The sequence below is a fragment of the Centruroides sculpturatus genome, unplaced genomic scaffold, assembly GCF_000671375.1.
Source record: "Centruroides sculpturatus isolate CEXI.00-Female unplaced genomic scaffold, Cexi_2.0 scaffold5, whole genome shotgun sequence".
Taxonomy (NCBI): Eukaryota; Metazoa; Arthropoda; class Arachnida; order Scorpiones; family Buthidae; genus Centruroides; species Centruroides sculpturatus.
The window spans coordinates 472325-489526 of record NW_019384397.1 but is presented as its reverse complement, the minus strand read 5'-3'; the positions used below and the strand labels follow the sequence as shown (position 1 = coordinate 489526).

General features: G+C 29.2%; 1 protein-coding gene across 1 annotated transcript in view; it reads left to right on the top strand.

Moving 5' to 3' along the window:
* The window catches only part of LOC111618446 (exportin-7-like), a 124517-nt gene that overhangs the window by 105082 nt on the left and 2233 nt on the right, over window positions 1-17202 (top strand). Inside the window, exons 17-24 of the mRNA XM_023359991.1 lie at window positions 2956-3017; window positions 3099-3199; window positions 3312-3502; window positions 3609-3663; window positions 7977-8136; window positions 10189-10327; window positions 13517-13683; window positions 13759-13857. Of these exons, the coding sequence (XP_023215759.1) occupies window positions 2956-3017; window positions 3099-3199; window positions 3312-3502; window positions 3609-3663; window positions 7977-8136; window positions 10189-10327; window positions 13517-13683; window positions 13759-13857 (974 nt within the window). The remainder of the gene's footprint in view (window positions 1-2955; window positions 3018-3098; window positions 3200-3311; window positions 3503-3608; window positions 3664-7976; window positions 8137-10188; window positions 10328-13516; window positions 13684-13758; window positions 13858-17202) is intronic.

Here is a 17202-nt window from a genome sequence, read left to right as displayed (position 1 = left end):
TGAATGTCAATTAATATGGCTTTTATTAATTAATTTGATTTAGATTCAACTGCAATGCATATCAAGAAACAGAAATAGTATCTTTCCTGCATGTGCATTGAAATCAAATTTAAATAGCAATGTCATTGATAATTTGTATCGTGATGTCTAATGATGCAACACAATCTTGGTACCACTAACTATTGAATTGGTAGTCCTGTTTTTGATTGGTTGGGCCATTGACTTTCTTTAACGTAAGAAGTTGGCCATCTGTGGCCATCTCTGCTGAGTAGCTTGTTTGGCAACCAGGGCAAAAATTAATTCAAAATTTTACTTGTAAACTGAATTGTTCAAAACATCAGATGTTCAAAACTGAATGTTTGACTGTATTCAATAAAAAATGGGAGTTTGCATTTAAAAAAATAAAAGTCACCATGTTTTGCCAATTGTAGCATAATCTATAATGAAATCAGTAACCTTGAAGTCAAACATTTTTGATTTAATAAAATGTTTTGCAAGATGCATTTCCTCTCCCCGAGTTATTCCATTGAATTGATTAAAATGAACCACGTTCTATGTCAGTTTTAAAAGTTTCTCCTTTTCTGTCATTGTGAATTTAAAATATATTTCATTTCCAAATAACAATAAAACATTTTCAGTATCTTCCATTGACAACTTGACATGTTAATTCATATTTAATAATCCTTTGATATATTGATAATCTCATTGATTTTAAATATGGAAATAAGCATTTAAATCTAATTGTTATAATTGAAATTATAAATTTCTATTTAAAAAGTAGAATCCTCTTATTGTAATCATAAATTTTGTTATTAGCCATCTAATGTTATCAGAATTGCTTTTTCTGAACATATAAATTAATATACATTTATAAAACTTCACTTATTGTAATCAAATTTCAATTATCTTATACACCACACTACATCATGATATATGTAGCAATAGACACGGAATCAATTTCTGGTATGTATAATACAAAAACCAAACACTGCACAATACTCTACTGTATACTCTACTATAATACTTATAATACTTTACTGTATTATAAGTTTTAAAAAAATTTTACAAATAGACATTTGCTTCAATAATGCTTTCATAATGTTCTGTCCTGAAGAAAATACCTGAAGAAGAACTCAGAAGGAGTTGGAAAACATTCATGCAGTGTTTGTTTTTTGTATCACACATACTGGAAATTGGTTCCATGTCTGTTATTAATTATAGTTATCATTATCTTCTGGTAAGTATGCATTTTTAAGCTGTCTTTTTGTGCTTTCAGCTTCAACATGTGCTGATAATAGTTTTTATTAGTCTTAATCAGTGCTTTAAATGTTAATTGTTTTGATTGTTATTTGCTTGCTGTACAATGGTTTAAATTGCTGGATCTCCTAACATCAGTTATATACTTGTTATAGTTAAAAAGATACTCAGTGAATGAATTATTATCAAATAATAATTATAATTAAGAGATATTCAAGTTATATATTTTTTAATTCTTTTTTAATGCCAGTCAATAAAATGTAGTGTTATTTACTTATCCCGTTTAAAGTTATCAGTTAGTTATCATCATCAATATAGACAAGTCCCAAAGTGATTACAGTAAGTGGCTTCTATTGTACAGTAGAGCGTCGTTTATCCAAAAGTCGGTTATCAGAAAGCATTCCGGTTGGCAAATTTAAATTTTCACTAGTGCTGTGGTGCTGCAATCTTTGGCCATATCTTGGGCTACTCTAATACTTTTTTTTGTTGATGTGTGTTTTTTAGCTGGCAGCACTGGCACTTTTGTGTGGTGTTTTTCTGCGGATTGTGTGTCGTGCCGAATCAAATGTTTTTGATACTAGATCAACTTCTAAAGTATATATTTTTTGGTTTTTATATTTTTCAATATATTTATTTTGTTTGTAAGAAATAAAGAAATAATTTTTAACGATACGATAGCCACGATTATTATTTTAAAAAGTATACGTTAGGCTTAATATCGACGAAAATTCAACGCGAAGCGACATGCAACGGAGAAAAATTTCAACACAGGATAGGTTAATATATTTTTTTGTACATAATATGTTATCTGAAAAATAAGTTATCCAAACAACCTCAGTCCCCAATTGATTCGGATAAACGAAGCTCTACTGTATTATAATTTAATGTAAAGTAATATGTTAATTGATAATTCTGCATTATATATATATAATCCATTAATGAACAAATTATATGATGATATTTTCTTTTCCTAAATAGGTACTTTTCTATTTAGAAAAAGAAAATATCAAAAAGATAAATTCAAAGGTATTGGATAAAGTTCTGTGATTACAATTATAAGCACTAGTGACAGTTAACTAATAGTAACTGTTATCGTTATATTTTTCTCTTTCACATTATGTGAAATATATAAATAGATTTCAGATGATATACATACATGTATACTGTAAATATTACATATTGACTATATTTAAAGTTTAACAATTCAATATATTCATTATTTTTTGGTACTGTTTGATTATAGAAATAACATATCATGAACACCACCTTATTATTTAAGCACAAGCTTTTAAATAATTAATAAAAACAGTATTTATTAATAATGAAGAATTGTATGATGCATTACATTTTGTGTTTTTGTGTATTTTGTTTAATGAAATGTCATATGTATAATTTGTTGAACTTGAGGAAAGATTTGGTATGTTTTGTTTCACTGCAGTGATATTTGTTACCATGCTTAAAAACTTAAATGTTTTAGAATTATTATTTATAAATTTTCTTAATATTGTAACATTTATATTTTTAACACATGAAATTCTTTCTGTTGCTAATATTATCAATATTAAAATTTTCCATTTATTTTTGCTAAGATATTCCTTGCTTTCCAATAGGTTATTTATTATAACATATTGGAAATATAATAAAACATCAAATATTGAATTATTACAATAATGAATAATAACAAAAATATCTTTACAGCTTCATTTGATGCTGTTGGTAATATGCTGGAATCTCCAGTTTTCAACACAGATGAAGCAAAGGTTAATATAAATTTAATATTAATTTTATAAAAATATTTTAAATAGTAGTTTAATTATAGATTTAAAACAATTAAATTGTAGAATGTTTTGCAGAAAGCTTTAATTGGATTGGCTCGTGATTTAAGAGGATTAGCATATGCTTTCAATACAAAAACTAGCTATATGATGCTTTTTGAGTGGATGTATCCTTTAAAATTGTATACAAGAGATATCGTATTAGCATATTTTTTTTTCATATATTTATATATTCCATGTATATTAATAAATAAATAAAATATTCTTAACTTTAGATAGATATCCAACATATACTCCTATATTGCATAGAGCAGTTGAATTATGGTATCATGATCCAGCTGTGACAACACCTGTTTTAAAATTAATGGCTGAATTAGTGCAAAATAGATCTCAGAGATTACAGTTTGATGTTTCTTCACCCAATGGTATTCTTTTATTTCGGGAAACAAGCAAAATGATAGTTAATTACGGTATGTTATGATTAATCATTGCATATATTAGCTATTGAAATATATAAATTGAATAAAATATAGTTGTTGTATTCATTTAATTCTGTTAGTATATTTTATTTTTTAGGTACAAGGATACTTACATTAGGTGAAGTTCCAAAAGATCAAGTCTATCCAATGAAATATCCTTTTATCATTAAAAAGTAAATAATAAAGCATTACTCAAAAGCTTTATACTTTTGGATAATAATAATAATAATTCTGTTAATATTGTTTTTTAAACTAGTTTCTTTTATGGAAAATATTTAATTTATTCTGCATTCCAAAATATTACATACTTCAGATAAAATACAAAATTTTATAGATATTTTGTTTAAAAAATTTTCATATATAGTTTCAGTTGGGTTTTTTTTTTTACCTGTAAGCATTTTTATATCTATGGATTTCATATATTTTATAACATATTTAAAATACCTATTTTAAAAGTTATATTTTTTGGATTCTTAATGTTCTCAAAAATAATAAATTTTTTCATATTCTGGAAAAATCACGAGTTCTTATAAATGATTCTTGAATTAAAAATCCTTGGAATTTTCAGTTCAGAGACATTTATAAGCATACCATTTATATTTTTGGTGAAATATGTGGAATTTTTATCGTATTAAATTTTATATATTTAAATATTTTATAAGTTGTTTTCTCAAATTTTTAATTGACAATGAAAATCTGTTTATTTATGTAATAATGGTATTTATTGATATTTACTTAATTTTATTACTTGTTTTGGTAATTGTTCAATTATTCATATACAGTAGAACCTCAATTATCCGGATTGTTCAAAATAAACAAAAATTTTACGAATTTGCTGATTTGCACTTGGCGAATTACGACACTGTTTATGTACGTGATGGAATGCATAACATTTTTTGTTTCAACAACGTCTCACCCGGCACAGTGGTCGTAAACTCTTAAATATATTTTGCATCGTAATAAAAATATAACTTGACATACATATTTATAAATAATTTATACTCAAATTACATCATTTCTATAACCAAGGGCGGCGTAAGGCATGGGCAACGTGGGCCACCGCCTATGCCTCGCGGTCCGAAGGGCCTCGCGCCTCGAAGGTTTATGCATTACTTAAAAGCCGTGAACGCAACGAAAAATTTTACTCGTCATAAGAAGATAAATAGTTTGTCAAATTTTTATTCATAAAAATGCAGTTTCAACTGCTTTTTATTTTATAAAATCCGTCTTCTTGCGCCACCAGAGGGCCTTTTAAACAATAGGTAGTCTGTTAGCGTTGGTCAGTAGTAGTCTAAATTCAATACGAACGTTTGTTTCTTGAAAATTTGATCACGATTTAAATACAGTATTTATTTTTAATATTACCGATATGTCATCGAAAAGAAAACGTGTTGTATTATCATTAAAAGACAAATTAAAGTATTTGTTTCGATTATCCGGAGTACCTTCATCCCCAATTAGTCTGGATAATCGAGGTTCTACTGTACTTTTCTTTTTACAGCTTAAAAACTGAATCACATTTCTAAAATTTTATGCCATAAATTTTGCTTCATAAATATGTTTAGGATGAAAAATAGTTCAATTTTATTAAGCAAAAGTTATGTAATGAATTTTATAGAATAGTAAACAACTAATGCTGTAAAACTTGTATAAAGTGTATTTAAAATATTTTAAAGACTTAAGATTTTAAATACAATACTTTTCTAAATTATTATATTTGCAAATTTTAACAAGTTTCATATTCATAGTATTTCCAAAATTAAAACTGATTGCACATTATTCTATGTCAGGGGTGGCCAACTATTGTGAACATAAGATCTACTTTTTATCTTAAAAATGTGTCGCAATCGACTTGTTGTTGTAGGCATAGTCTAAGTGGTGAGGCAGAGATGTGAAATAAATACTATGTTTAGATAGGTAAGAAAAGCCACAATTTAATTTAAAACATGAAGAAAAGGTACTTACATTTTAAACAGAAGAAAAATTGAAACTCAGCATTGTCACTTCCAGGGACCACAACTTCACCCTTCCTCTCTCTACCATNGAGGTGTGAAATAAATACTATGTTTAGATAGGTAAGAAAAGCCACAATTTAATTTAAAACATGAAGAAAAGGTACTTACATTTTAAACAGAAGAAAAATTGAAACTCAGCATTGTCACTTCCAGGGACCACAACTTCACCCTTCCTCTCTCTACCATGTCCCAACCTACTCTTTCTGTCCCTATTCCCGCCTTTCTTTTTTTCGGTTTTATGACCCTTTGTCTACATTTCTTATTTCCCTTTTACAACTGTAAGCAAATGGATTGCACATGGACCAACAAAACCGCATCTGAGGGAGAACGAGGAGGTCCTATATCACTACAGTTGCATTTGCACATTACATTCACGTGTTGTGTTCGGTTACAACTTACAAGTGTAACACATTAAGTCAAGACATCGCGAGCAATCAACCAAAATTATTTTTGGGATTGACCGGTCGATTGCGATCGACTTGTTGGCCACCCCTGGTCTAGACGTAGGCATGCTTGTGGTTCTATTCCTTTGCTTCTAAGGTGCCTATGGATATCAGGGATGAATGTCTGGTGAAAACCACTTCTCAAAAATTGCTGCTGTCATCCAGGAATTNTTTTTTTTTTTTTTTTTTTTTTTTTTTTTTTTTTTTTTTTTTTTTTTTTTTTTTTTTTTTTATGACCCATTGTTTACATTTCTTATTCCCCTTTTACAACTGTATGCAGATGGTTGCACATGGACCGACAAAACTGCATCTGAGGGAGGACACGGAGGTCTGATATCTCTACAGTTGTGTTTGTGCATTACGTTCACACATTGTGTTCAGTTATAAATGTAACACATTAAGTAAGACATCGTGAGCGATCGACCAAAATTGTTTTTGTGATCGACTTGTTTGGCCACCCCTGTTCTATATACAGTAATTACAAATTTTTAACATTGATTAAAAAAATGAAAAAAAAATTAATGTTTTCATTAAGACCAGTGGTGATATCAGCAAAAATCGTTTCAATACTGTCAAGCCAAAAACGCTTGACTCAGTATTGACAGTGATTATAGCTATTTCAGTGAAATACATTAGCAATGATTGTATCAAATTCTTCTACCATACAGGCACAGTTATATGAATATATTGATCTCATGATCTTGTAGTAAAGAATATACATTATTATATATTAACAAGCTTTGCTACATTTTTCTGCTATTATTTTTGGGCTGCAATTTTCAAATTGTAGACCAAAAATTCTTACTGTTGACTGTCTGTCCTTCATTAAACTCAAGATTGAAGTTAGATAAGAATCTAAATCAACTGACACAAAATCTATAAACCAGCAAAATGTTATTTACTATTTACACAAACATTTTCATCTACATTCAATTGGATATCTTCAGGCTGTAGATGGAATAGTGACTACATGCTTTTGAACAATTTGAAACTGACATGTTGTCGTCCACTGTTGGAGGTGTTCCCTATACATATTCATAGTTTGCAGGGAGTAAAATAATGACACATTCCCAATACATAAAAAGTATCTTTATTCAAAGCTGCTTTGTATATTTCTAGCAGTTCAAGGCAGCAGAGTTGCACTCTGTTGGACATTCGGTGGAGGATCCTGGTCCTATCCAAATGTATCTCCACATCTGGGTTACTGGCATAAGAAGACAGTGTGGAGGAAAACCAACCCCTAGAAATATCCATATAATGTTCTTTTAAGCAACAGATGATCTGTCTACTGGTTGCTCCAACATACTCCAACTCTTTTTTGGTTTGGTAATCCATAAGGGAGATGGAGTATACTCCCTGCAAATGTTGCCAAACATCCAACAGAGTGCAACTCTGCTATCTTGAACTGCTAGAAATATACAAGGCAGCTTTGAATAAGGAGACTTCAACTTTAAGGATGATAACACGTTCCCCAATGCATGGTAATTTTTCCTTCACCCCTGTAAACTACAAGTACATATGGGGAATGTCTCCACCAATCAGCGGGTGACATCACGTAGGTTTTGAATTGTTCAAAAGTGTGCAGTTACAATTCCATCTATAGCCTGAAGATTTCCAATTGAATGTGGATGAAAATGTTAGCATGAATAGTAAGTGAAATTTTGCTGGTTTATAGGTTTTTGTGTTAGTTGATTTTAGTACATTTTAATCAGCACTCAGCTGTTGTCTAGATGAAAATCAAAACCAAGTATAGAAAGCTTACGGGCCAAGGACCCTGTTAACTACATATGAACTTCCAGTCTGGATCGAAAATCTTGTGATTTTTTTTTTAATTAAAAAATGATTAAAAATTGCAGCCTGGCACTATGATGTCACAATAAATTGATTGCTCCTATACATTAATTGTTTAATAGAAAACTTTTGCATTAATCATAAATGATTTTAAATTTAAAACTGGTAAGTTAATTTTAAGAAGTTATTTTGTGATAAATTCTTAACAAATTTTACATTAAAAGGAGTATCTATTAGCTTCTCTATGTTAAAATCTGCTCTTTGTGGTGGATATGTCAACTTTGGAGTATTTAGGTTATATGGAGACAGTGCCTTGGATGATGCCTTGAATATTTTTGTGAAACTGCTTCTATCAATCCCACAATCAGATCTTCTGGTAAGTTTTAATATTATGAAAGTTCAAAAATTGATCTGTTGAATAAGAAGGCATTATGATTATCATAAAAACCCAATTAAAAATACAGTAAACCCCCTGCAAACTTGGACTAATAGAGGGTGAAGGTTGTCTGAGTTTACAAAAGTCTGACTTAGCAAGGTATTTTCTCTAATGATATGGAAAACAAGAAGATGGATATATGGTACAATAATTTATTTTGATCCCTCTATAAAGAAGTTTTAATTAGTGAGATTATAATACTGAATTTATTATTACTGGAAACAGTCTCAAAAATTTTTATGATAGTATAGTATACAGCAATGTACAGTCTTTAGTAATTTACTAACTACAATAGTGTAATGCACAGTATCACAAAGACTTTCTGATATCAAAAACATTAATTATAATTTTTCTATTGTCAAGAAATTTTAAATTGCTGTTTTGAAAAAATTTGTCTAAGTTAGTGAGAGTTTACTGTGTTTCCAAAGTAAAAATAAAGTTTAATTTTGTAAAATAAATAAAATTAGTTTTTGTGTTTTGAATCTTATATCCTTTGCAATATTTTTGAATATAAAGAATAATCAAAAGTTACAGAATAACAGATTCAACAAGTCTGTGATTTTAGAAAGAATAGTGTAGTAATTTTTTTTAATAATACTGAAACTATTGAAGCCATTTGAAAACTATTCATTTTTTCATGATTTTGTTACTAAAAATCATTAATTTTATCACAGTAAATACTTTTTGAGACATTTAGTAAGTTCATTTTTTTCAAGTTTTCTAAATTTGAGACAATGTATGCTTTTGCTCCTAAATTCACATAGTAATGCAAATCATATAGTATTTTGCTAGTTATTTATACTTGTGGTCATGATTTAACTGTTGATTGATAAAAGTATAAACTATTTATTGAAAAATGTTTTGGATCAATTTAAATAGAGAAAAAATTTAATTTGCTTTATCACAGGGGTGTCCAACCCGCGGCCCGCGGGACACATGCGGCCCAAGGCAAGTTCCAATGCGGCCCAATAAACGTGTAAACAAAACCGACAAATGTTTTAATTTTTTAATTATTTATTTATTTCAACGGCATAAACTCAAAAAAAAAGTTTCACAAAGTCGTAAACCTTTATTCATATTTTATTTCTGAGTGGAAAGGAAATATTTTCAAATACTTGGAGATGTGTGAATGCGGAAGGATTACTAAATAAAGCTGGAGTTGTGACTCAAAGGATTATAGACCCAAATTTGGGGAAAGGAAGGAAAGGTGAGAAAGGACAAAAGATGTAGTAATGAGAAACGTTAAATAGATCTTCTGTTAAGCAAATATGGAGCCATAATTTTTCAACCTTTTTCACTTCTTTATCTTTTGTCCTTTTCCTCTTTTTCCCCGCACTTGGGTCTATAATCCTTTGATTCATAACTCCAGCTTTATTTAGTATTCCTTCCAACGTTGCAAGATTTGGCTACATTGGGCCAAATGTGGCTACATTTTTTTTGCTTGACGTAAAAAATATCATTTGGCGCTTTGGCTACTTTTTTCGGCTACATATTATTTATAATTATATTAATTGAATAAAAATGCACTTTAAAATGGTGTTTCGTCGCTTTTTATTAATTAGAGACCCAAATAAAACAAATATTTGTGTTTTTCAAATAAATTTTCTTTAGTCTCTTTTATAATAAATGAATTTATCTATTTCTAAGTAAAAATTGAAAGTGTCTGTAGAAGTAATTTTTTAAAATATTCCTTTTTCTTGATAAAGTTTTTATTCTTATTATTGTAATCTAGACATGTTAATTTTTAAGTATACTTGTATATTGGGCCACAAGTATATATTATATATACTTGTGGCCCAAAACTCCTTGACTTCTTCCAATGCGGCCCAGAAAAACAAAAAGGTTGGACACCCCTGCTTTATCATTTCATTAGAATGTGTCATTCTAATATAAGAATAAGAGATATCTATAGATTAAGAAATTTAATTACTAAGAGTGTAATTTAATTATCTTCTTTGATATATTTAACTGTTATAATTTCATATTTTTCAGGATTATCCAAAACTCAGCCAAACATACTATGTACTTTTAGAGTGTTTAGCACAGGATCATATAAATTTTTTAAGCAGTTTAGAACCTCAGCTGTTCCTGTATATTTTATCATCTATTTCAGAAGGTCTTACAGCTTTAGGTGAGTTATAATTTAGTATGTGCAAGATTTCATTGTAATGTTTTTGTTTAATTAATTAGAAAGCAATTATGAAATACTTAAAAATAACTATCTTCAAGCAGTGATTTATCGGTGGTAGGCCGACGCTGTAGTGTCGAGCTAACTTATGGACCATGTTATAGAATCCCTGCTGACCGGCGATGTTAAGTATATAGTTCAATTCTTGAACTAATGCCTCATGAGTTGAAGAATGGGTGTGGGCCCTCTTAACCAGTGCTTAAATCCCAGCGAACTCCTGTGACCCATTCAGATATAAAATGGCGGCCTTTAAAGCACTGGTTAAGAGGGCCCACACCCATTCTTCAACTCAGGAGGCATTAGTTCAAGAATTGAACTATATACTTAACATCGCTGGTCAGCAGGGATTCTAACACAGTGATTTATCATTTATCACATTGTCAGTTTTTATTTGTAATTGTGAATCTTGTTTTTTAAGGAAAACAAAAGTTTATGACTAAAAGCTTATTTAAAAAATTTTTAATTTTGTACCATACTGAGTGACAAGTTATAGCATTAACTAATTTTTTTGTACTACATTATAAATATAAAATATTTATTAATTTAATCTTCATGTTCTTTTCCATATTTGTTTCTATGGCAATGACGATGTTTATTTTTTAAAGATAGCAGGTGTATAATGGAGTTATTTCTGTATTTAAAGTTGAAAATTGTCATTTTGAAACCATTCAAGCATTTGGTGTGTCTCATCAATTGGTATATTTTAAAAATAATTAAACAATATAAGAAACTTAGTCATGATGATCGCTGTCCTGGAAGAGTAAGAAAACACATAGTCAACACTTCATATCTGTCAAATTATCCAAAAGCAAATTTTATTGATTCTCAAAAATTGAGAATAAGAAATAAGAAAAATTGCACATGAGATCAGAATCAATAGGAAATTTGTTGAATAGCCAAACAGTAGCTTGGACTTAAACCTTACAATTCAAAAAATGTTCTTTTTACAGAAGAAAACATTCTTATAAGACTGCAAAGATGCAGTTCACTCTTACGTCACACTACAGATTCTTGCTGGAAAAATATTCTTTTCACAGATGAGTTGTTTATAGTGAGCAGTCACACAACTGGCAAAATGAGTCTGGTCAGCTGAAATTTTCAGAACATCAGCCATCATTGGACACTATCAAAATTCTTAGTCTGTCATGGTTCGGCTGAAATTTGTGCCAGTGGCAAATGTCTTTGCTTTCTGTAGAAAAAAGGAAAAAAAATTAATCAAGATATTTGCTGTTGGGAGATCTTGGAGACTATTGACCTTCCTTGGTTCAAAAAAATATTTTTGGAATCAAGAATGGACATTTCAACAAGACTCTGCACCTGCCCACAGAGCTAGAGCAGATCAACAGTAGTATAAGGACCATTTTCCAAACTTTATCTGTCATATCTGCTGAATGTTTTGCTTACCATATCTTACACACTGAAATCCTGTGGATTTCAGTATATGGTCAGTTTCTAGGTGCCAGGACATTTGCTAAGTCTCACAGAAGTTTGGACTCACTGAATAAATCCCTGATGACAGAATGGAACAAAATATCAGAAGAGTTGTGGCATATTACTGCTAATTTTGTGAAACATTTGAGGTTCTGTGTCAAAGCAGGAGGAAGTTATTTCAGAATTTTTTGAATAGGTTGCTTTTAAAGGGGGTGTTTTAATGTCATCATTTATTTGTTTATTAGATTTTTGTCTATATCATAAGATATTGAGTAAAATGCTTGTCAACATTGTTTCTTGTCACCCTGTAATATTATCACTGAAATGCAGTAAGATAATTACAAAATCATTTAGCAATTAAAATTATCTATTTTGGCAAACAGTAAATTTCTACTTATTTCTAAATCAGTAATTTTAATATTATTTGATGTAAAATCATATTTAGTAATTGCTTAGAAATTTTTATTTGATATTGACTATAAAACTTATATATTGTTAAAATTGACTATTTTTTTAAAAGATATACTGTGGCATTTTCATATAAAATTTTAATATTATTTAATTTGATAATTAATTTTTCTATACAATATCATAACAGCATCCTAAATGCAATGATTTCATATCTAAGATACTGAATTGAGAATTAATGACCACTATTCTTCAAATTACCAAACTGTACCAATCAAATTTCTTTGAAGAAAAAAAATGTGTTGAATATCATATTAAAGTTTTTTATAGATTTATGATATAATTTTTAGGTGCAAAAGAATGACATCTGATATAAATAAATGCAAAGCAACTATTATTTATTCAACTACTAAAACCCAAATATATATTTTTATTTTGAAGTAAATTATAAATTATTATGGGTGATTAAATGAGAAATTTAACTATACTACAAGTCAGATTTGGTGACACTGGCCATTGTGTATCATCAGTTCCCAAGTACAGTTGGGTATGCTACAACAAATGCAAAGGAATACCATCAGCTGACTTAGCAGGCATGTATTGGGGCCTCCCCACTTTGATTAGAGGATCAGTTACACCTTTATAAGATCACATTTATAAGGTTCAGTTTCCAGTTTAGTTCAGTTATTTGGTTTTAATTTGCATTAGAATGTGTATGCTTTTTATTAAAGAAAGTTTGTTTGTTTTACAAATTTACATGCACAATGTATAAAAGTTAAATAAATTAATTTTATACCTATATTTTTGATTTTGCATTGTATTTTCCTGTATCTCACTGTATAATAGTATTAGCATGTTATTGTTATTTAAATTAAATATTTGGTAATGGAAATGTGTTACAGTACAAAACAGAATATTCATGGTGGAAAGTTAAATAAGAAAAGTTACTGAATATTAAAATGAGTTTATACAAAAATTTCATGGATTGTTTAGTCTTACAAAGGTTTTTGTTTAGAAGCTATTTGATAGTGACTGTTGATGGAATCTGTGTATAATAAAATGGTGATCATAAATAAAACTTATCTTAGAATGACTTTGAGGCATTTGGGCATGCCTAGATGTTAGTCCCACAATCTTTCAGTCGTTTACCTCAAGATCAGATTGAACGATGGTTCTGTTCATAAGCTATGAAAAGAATCATATTTTATGTTAAATTATTTAACTAACATGAATTTTATTACATTAGAAAGATGTAATTAATCTTATCAGTTTATGTTCCTTTATAATTTTCAGATACAATGGTGTGTACAGGCTGTTGTGCAACACTAGACCATATTGTAACCTATTTATTCAAACGTCTTTCTAAAAGTGGTAAAAAACATCGGTCATCTGCTGCCCAGCAACAAGACAGTGAAGCTTGTTTAAGGGTTCTTGAATTACATCCAGAAATACTACAACAGGTATTGTATAAAATGTAAAGTCAGTGAAGTTAGCTATCTCATATATCTATTAATTCAACAGTCTTTGTTTTTTAGATGCTGTCCACTATTTTAAATATAATCATGTTTGAAGATTGTAGGAATCAATGGTCCATGTCCAGACCATTATTAGGTTTAATTTTATTAAATGAAGAGGTAACATATATACTTATATTTTATTAGAATAATTATTTATTTATTGCTATTTAATTAAATGAAGAGTACTAAATATATACATATTTGTATATTTCATTTCTTACATTAAAAAATTAGCTTTCATGCATTATATCTTCATGATGCATGAGAATATAATGCATCCTCCTATAATATGAACTATAGCCATTGTTCTAAAAACACAAATGTCAAGATATTTCCCATATCTATAACTTATTAATGAATTGATTTCTAACAGTTGCCAATGTAATGCTCAAAATGCATATTGAGGCATGCATGCACACTATCCAGCATCATGTTGTCCAGAAAAGTCGAATGCCGCATAAAGAAGGGCAACCAAGATTGTGTACAGTCTGCATGGTGTGTGTGTGTGCATCCCTTAATATATGTGGTGGTCATTTGAGCATCTTCCTACATAAGAATAATGTCATATGCAAGTACTAATGTTCATGTTTCCAATAAAGTTTATTTTCCATGACCAGATGTGATGTCATACTTTTTCTTTTGCATCTTTATCAAAAAAACTATGGGTTGTAGCGGTGTGGTTTATGTGGTACTTTGATTTGATGGGATACTTTGTAGAAACATTGGATGTTGGAATGATGCTCTGATCCAAATTAATGAAAATCATGCAGAATTTGTTTGCATTTTGAACTTTGGATTGTTTCTTAATACACAGATTTTTCTGTATTTGATAATATCAAAATTTTCTTAATCAGAAATGTTAACATGTTAACTTTCTCAAACATTATATGATAGAGATTTAATTATTAAATATGAATAAAATAATATTTGAGTTCATCAAGAATTTAAATATTAGCTAATTAAAATTGATCATAAACAAGATTATAAATGAAAAATTTATGTCAAAAAACTGTTTTCAAAAATGCAATTTTATTCTAAGAGATATCAATATACATCAAAAGTAACTGTAGGTATTAGATTAATTAAAATACAGAATAAATGCAATTAATCCACTGTTTTTATGAATGTAACTTAGGTGATGTAAAATTAGATAAAAATTATGAAATGTGGAATATTTTATTTGCTAAAACAATGAAAAAGTGTGTGTTTATACTTGAATGAAATTCTTATCATTAAAATCACATTTCAAGTTTGTTTTGTTGGAAAAATAATTAGTTCATCATTCATTACTACTATCTAAATTAATAATAATCCATACATAATTTGCATTTAAATATATAATATATCAATATTTGATATAAATATTAAAAGTTTAATCTTTAACAGAAATCAGATCATAGGTTAATCAAAATTAAGTTTTTATTTCTTTCAAAAATTTAAAAATGAAAACTCTGTCCTGCTTACAAATACAAAATAAAGTGATAAGTTATTATGTAGATAATAAATCTGATCAAATTTCTTTACTTGGTTAGGCAAAACGTCAACAGCTTTGACATAAATTCAAGGATGTCACAGTTTTTTTCTATTGGTTTGTGAAATATTTAGTATTGTAAAGTACTATGGATTTTTATATGACACGGAACTGTGTGTCAGTAAGGCGTTCGGGACTATTGCCAAACTTTACGACCGTTAACCTAATGGGTATTTTACGCAGGTTTATAGTTAGTATGCCAGGCCTGGGCTTACGTGTGCTCCGGAAATAACTATGTACAAGGGTCAGTAAGAAACTCAAATATTTAATATGAACTCAATTATTCACTGTGTACAAATTAGTAGCAATGAAAAGAAACAATTTGAAAAACCCGACAAAATATAATACAATTTACTTACTATAACTTATGAACTATTCCCCCTTGGAATTTGACAATATCAATCAATTAAACTATGTACAAAGAATCTTACGAAACTATGATCCTATCCGTCATCTCAATACTAGGAACCTTTTTCTTTTTATCCAACTTCCTTCGAATTACTCCTTGCTATCCTCAACTTGCTTCCAATCTTGCTCTGGAATTCACCTCAATCTCTTTCTGTCTGGAGCTCATCTCACTTGTCTTCTCTGGTCGTGCTCGTTTTATACTCTGAGGTGACGTCAAAATTATTTCTGGTACCGCTCCCCTCATTTACATACTTAACTTCTAGCAATAAATTTGCATGTCTTCCTGGGCAGCTGAGTTTCCAACATTTCTCGCTAAATCCTTTTACATTATTCTTTTTATTACATATTCGAGATGTTTATTTTATCAAAGGTTTAGCAAGTTCTCCACTTTGTGTGGGGGGATGTTCCCCTCCCTTCTTTCTGCAGAACTTCTTTCAAACTTCCACCTGGGACCGCAAGTGCGCGTTAGTTTCCCAATGGCGCTTCATCTAGTCAGTGAGTTGGGTTTTTTCTTCGTCTCTTTTCTTTTTCGTTACTAAGGTGAATGATGAGGGAATCTTCATCCTAACTAAACATAAGCCCCAAACAAAATAGAATAAAAAGCAAAATAAAAATTAAATAATAATACTGCTTGGACTCAATTCCTTATTGTATTTGTAATGTAGCAAGAGAGAATTTTTGCTTTTATAGTTATATTTAGTTAGTTACATTATTTGATTTATATGGAAAATAGCATTTTGAATTCTGGAGTTTGAATTATTTGAATTTTATTGCTATCTTATGCAAATGAAGCTCTAGTTGGTTAACTTCATAGTAAGATTTGGATAAATAAAATTGCATCCCATTAATTAAATGTTTTAGATCTAAATATAAAATTATTTATGATTTACATACATATATCTATAAATATATGTTGGTTTACAAAGACTAAGGTTAAGCAAAACCATATTCCTTTTAAGTTTGTGCAGTATGCAACTCAACAATGTATGAAAGAACATTGTCAAACTGACATAGTAAACTAATCTTTACTTCTGTTGGTCATTGTTTAGCTTTTGGTTTTGACTAAGGGTTTTCTTCTGCTAGATTTATAGTTTACAAAACTAATTATTCACAATCTCAATTTTTACTAATAATTTTATGCCTCCTCTTTTTCACTCTGCAAGAATTGTGTAACACAAATAATCAAGAAAAAGATGCTAAGAATGTGGCATGAATACATTAAGTGCAAGATTATACCAGGACTGTTTAAGAGTATCTTACAATCTTAACTATATTCATTAAATACAAATAAGTTTCAATGTTAACTTTAAAAATTATTTTTGTGAAAAAAAAAAAATCAGTTTTAAGCTTTAGGCTGTGTACACATTAGGCGTTTTAAAGAATCAAGAGTTCTACATAGGCATACATACTCAAATGTGCGCTTTTGGCCAAGCACGCGTCAAACGCACATTGATAGATTTTTGTTAAAACGTGCATTTTACGGGCACTTTAAGATATATGTGCTGCCATGTTGTTGTACGTTG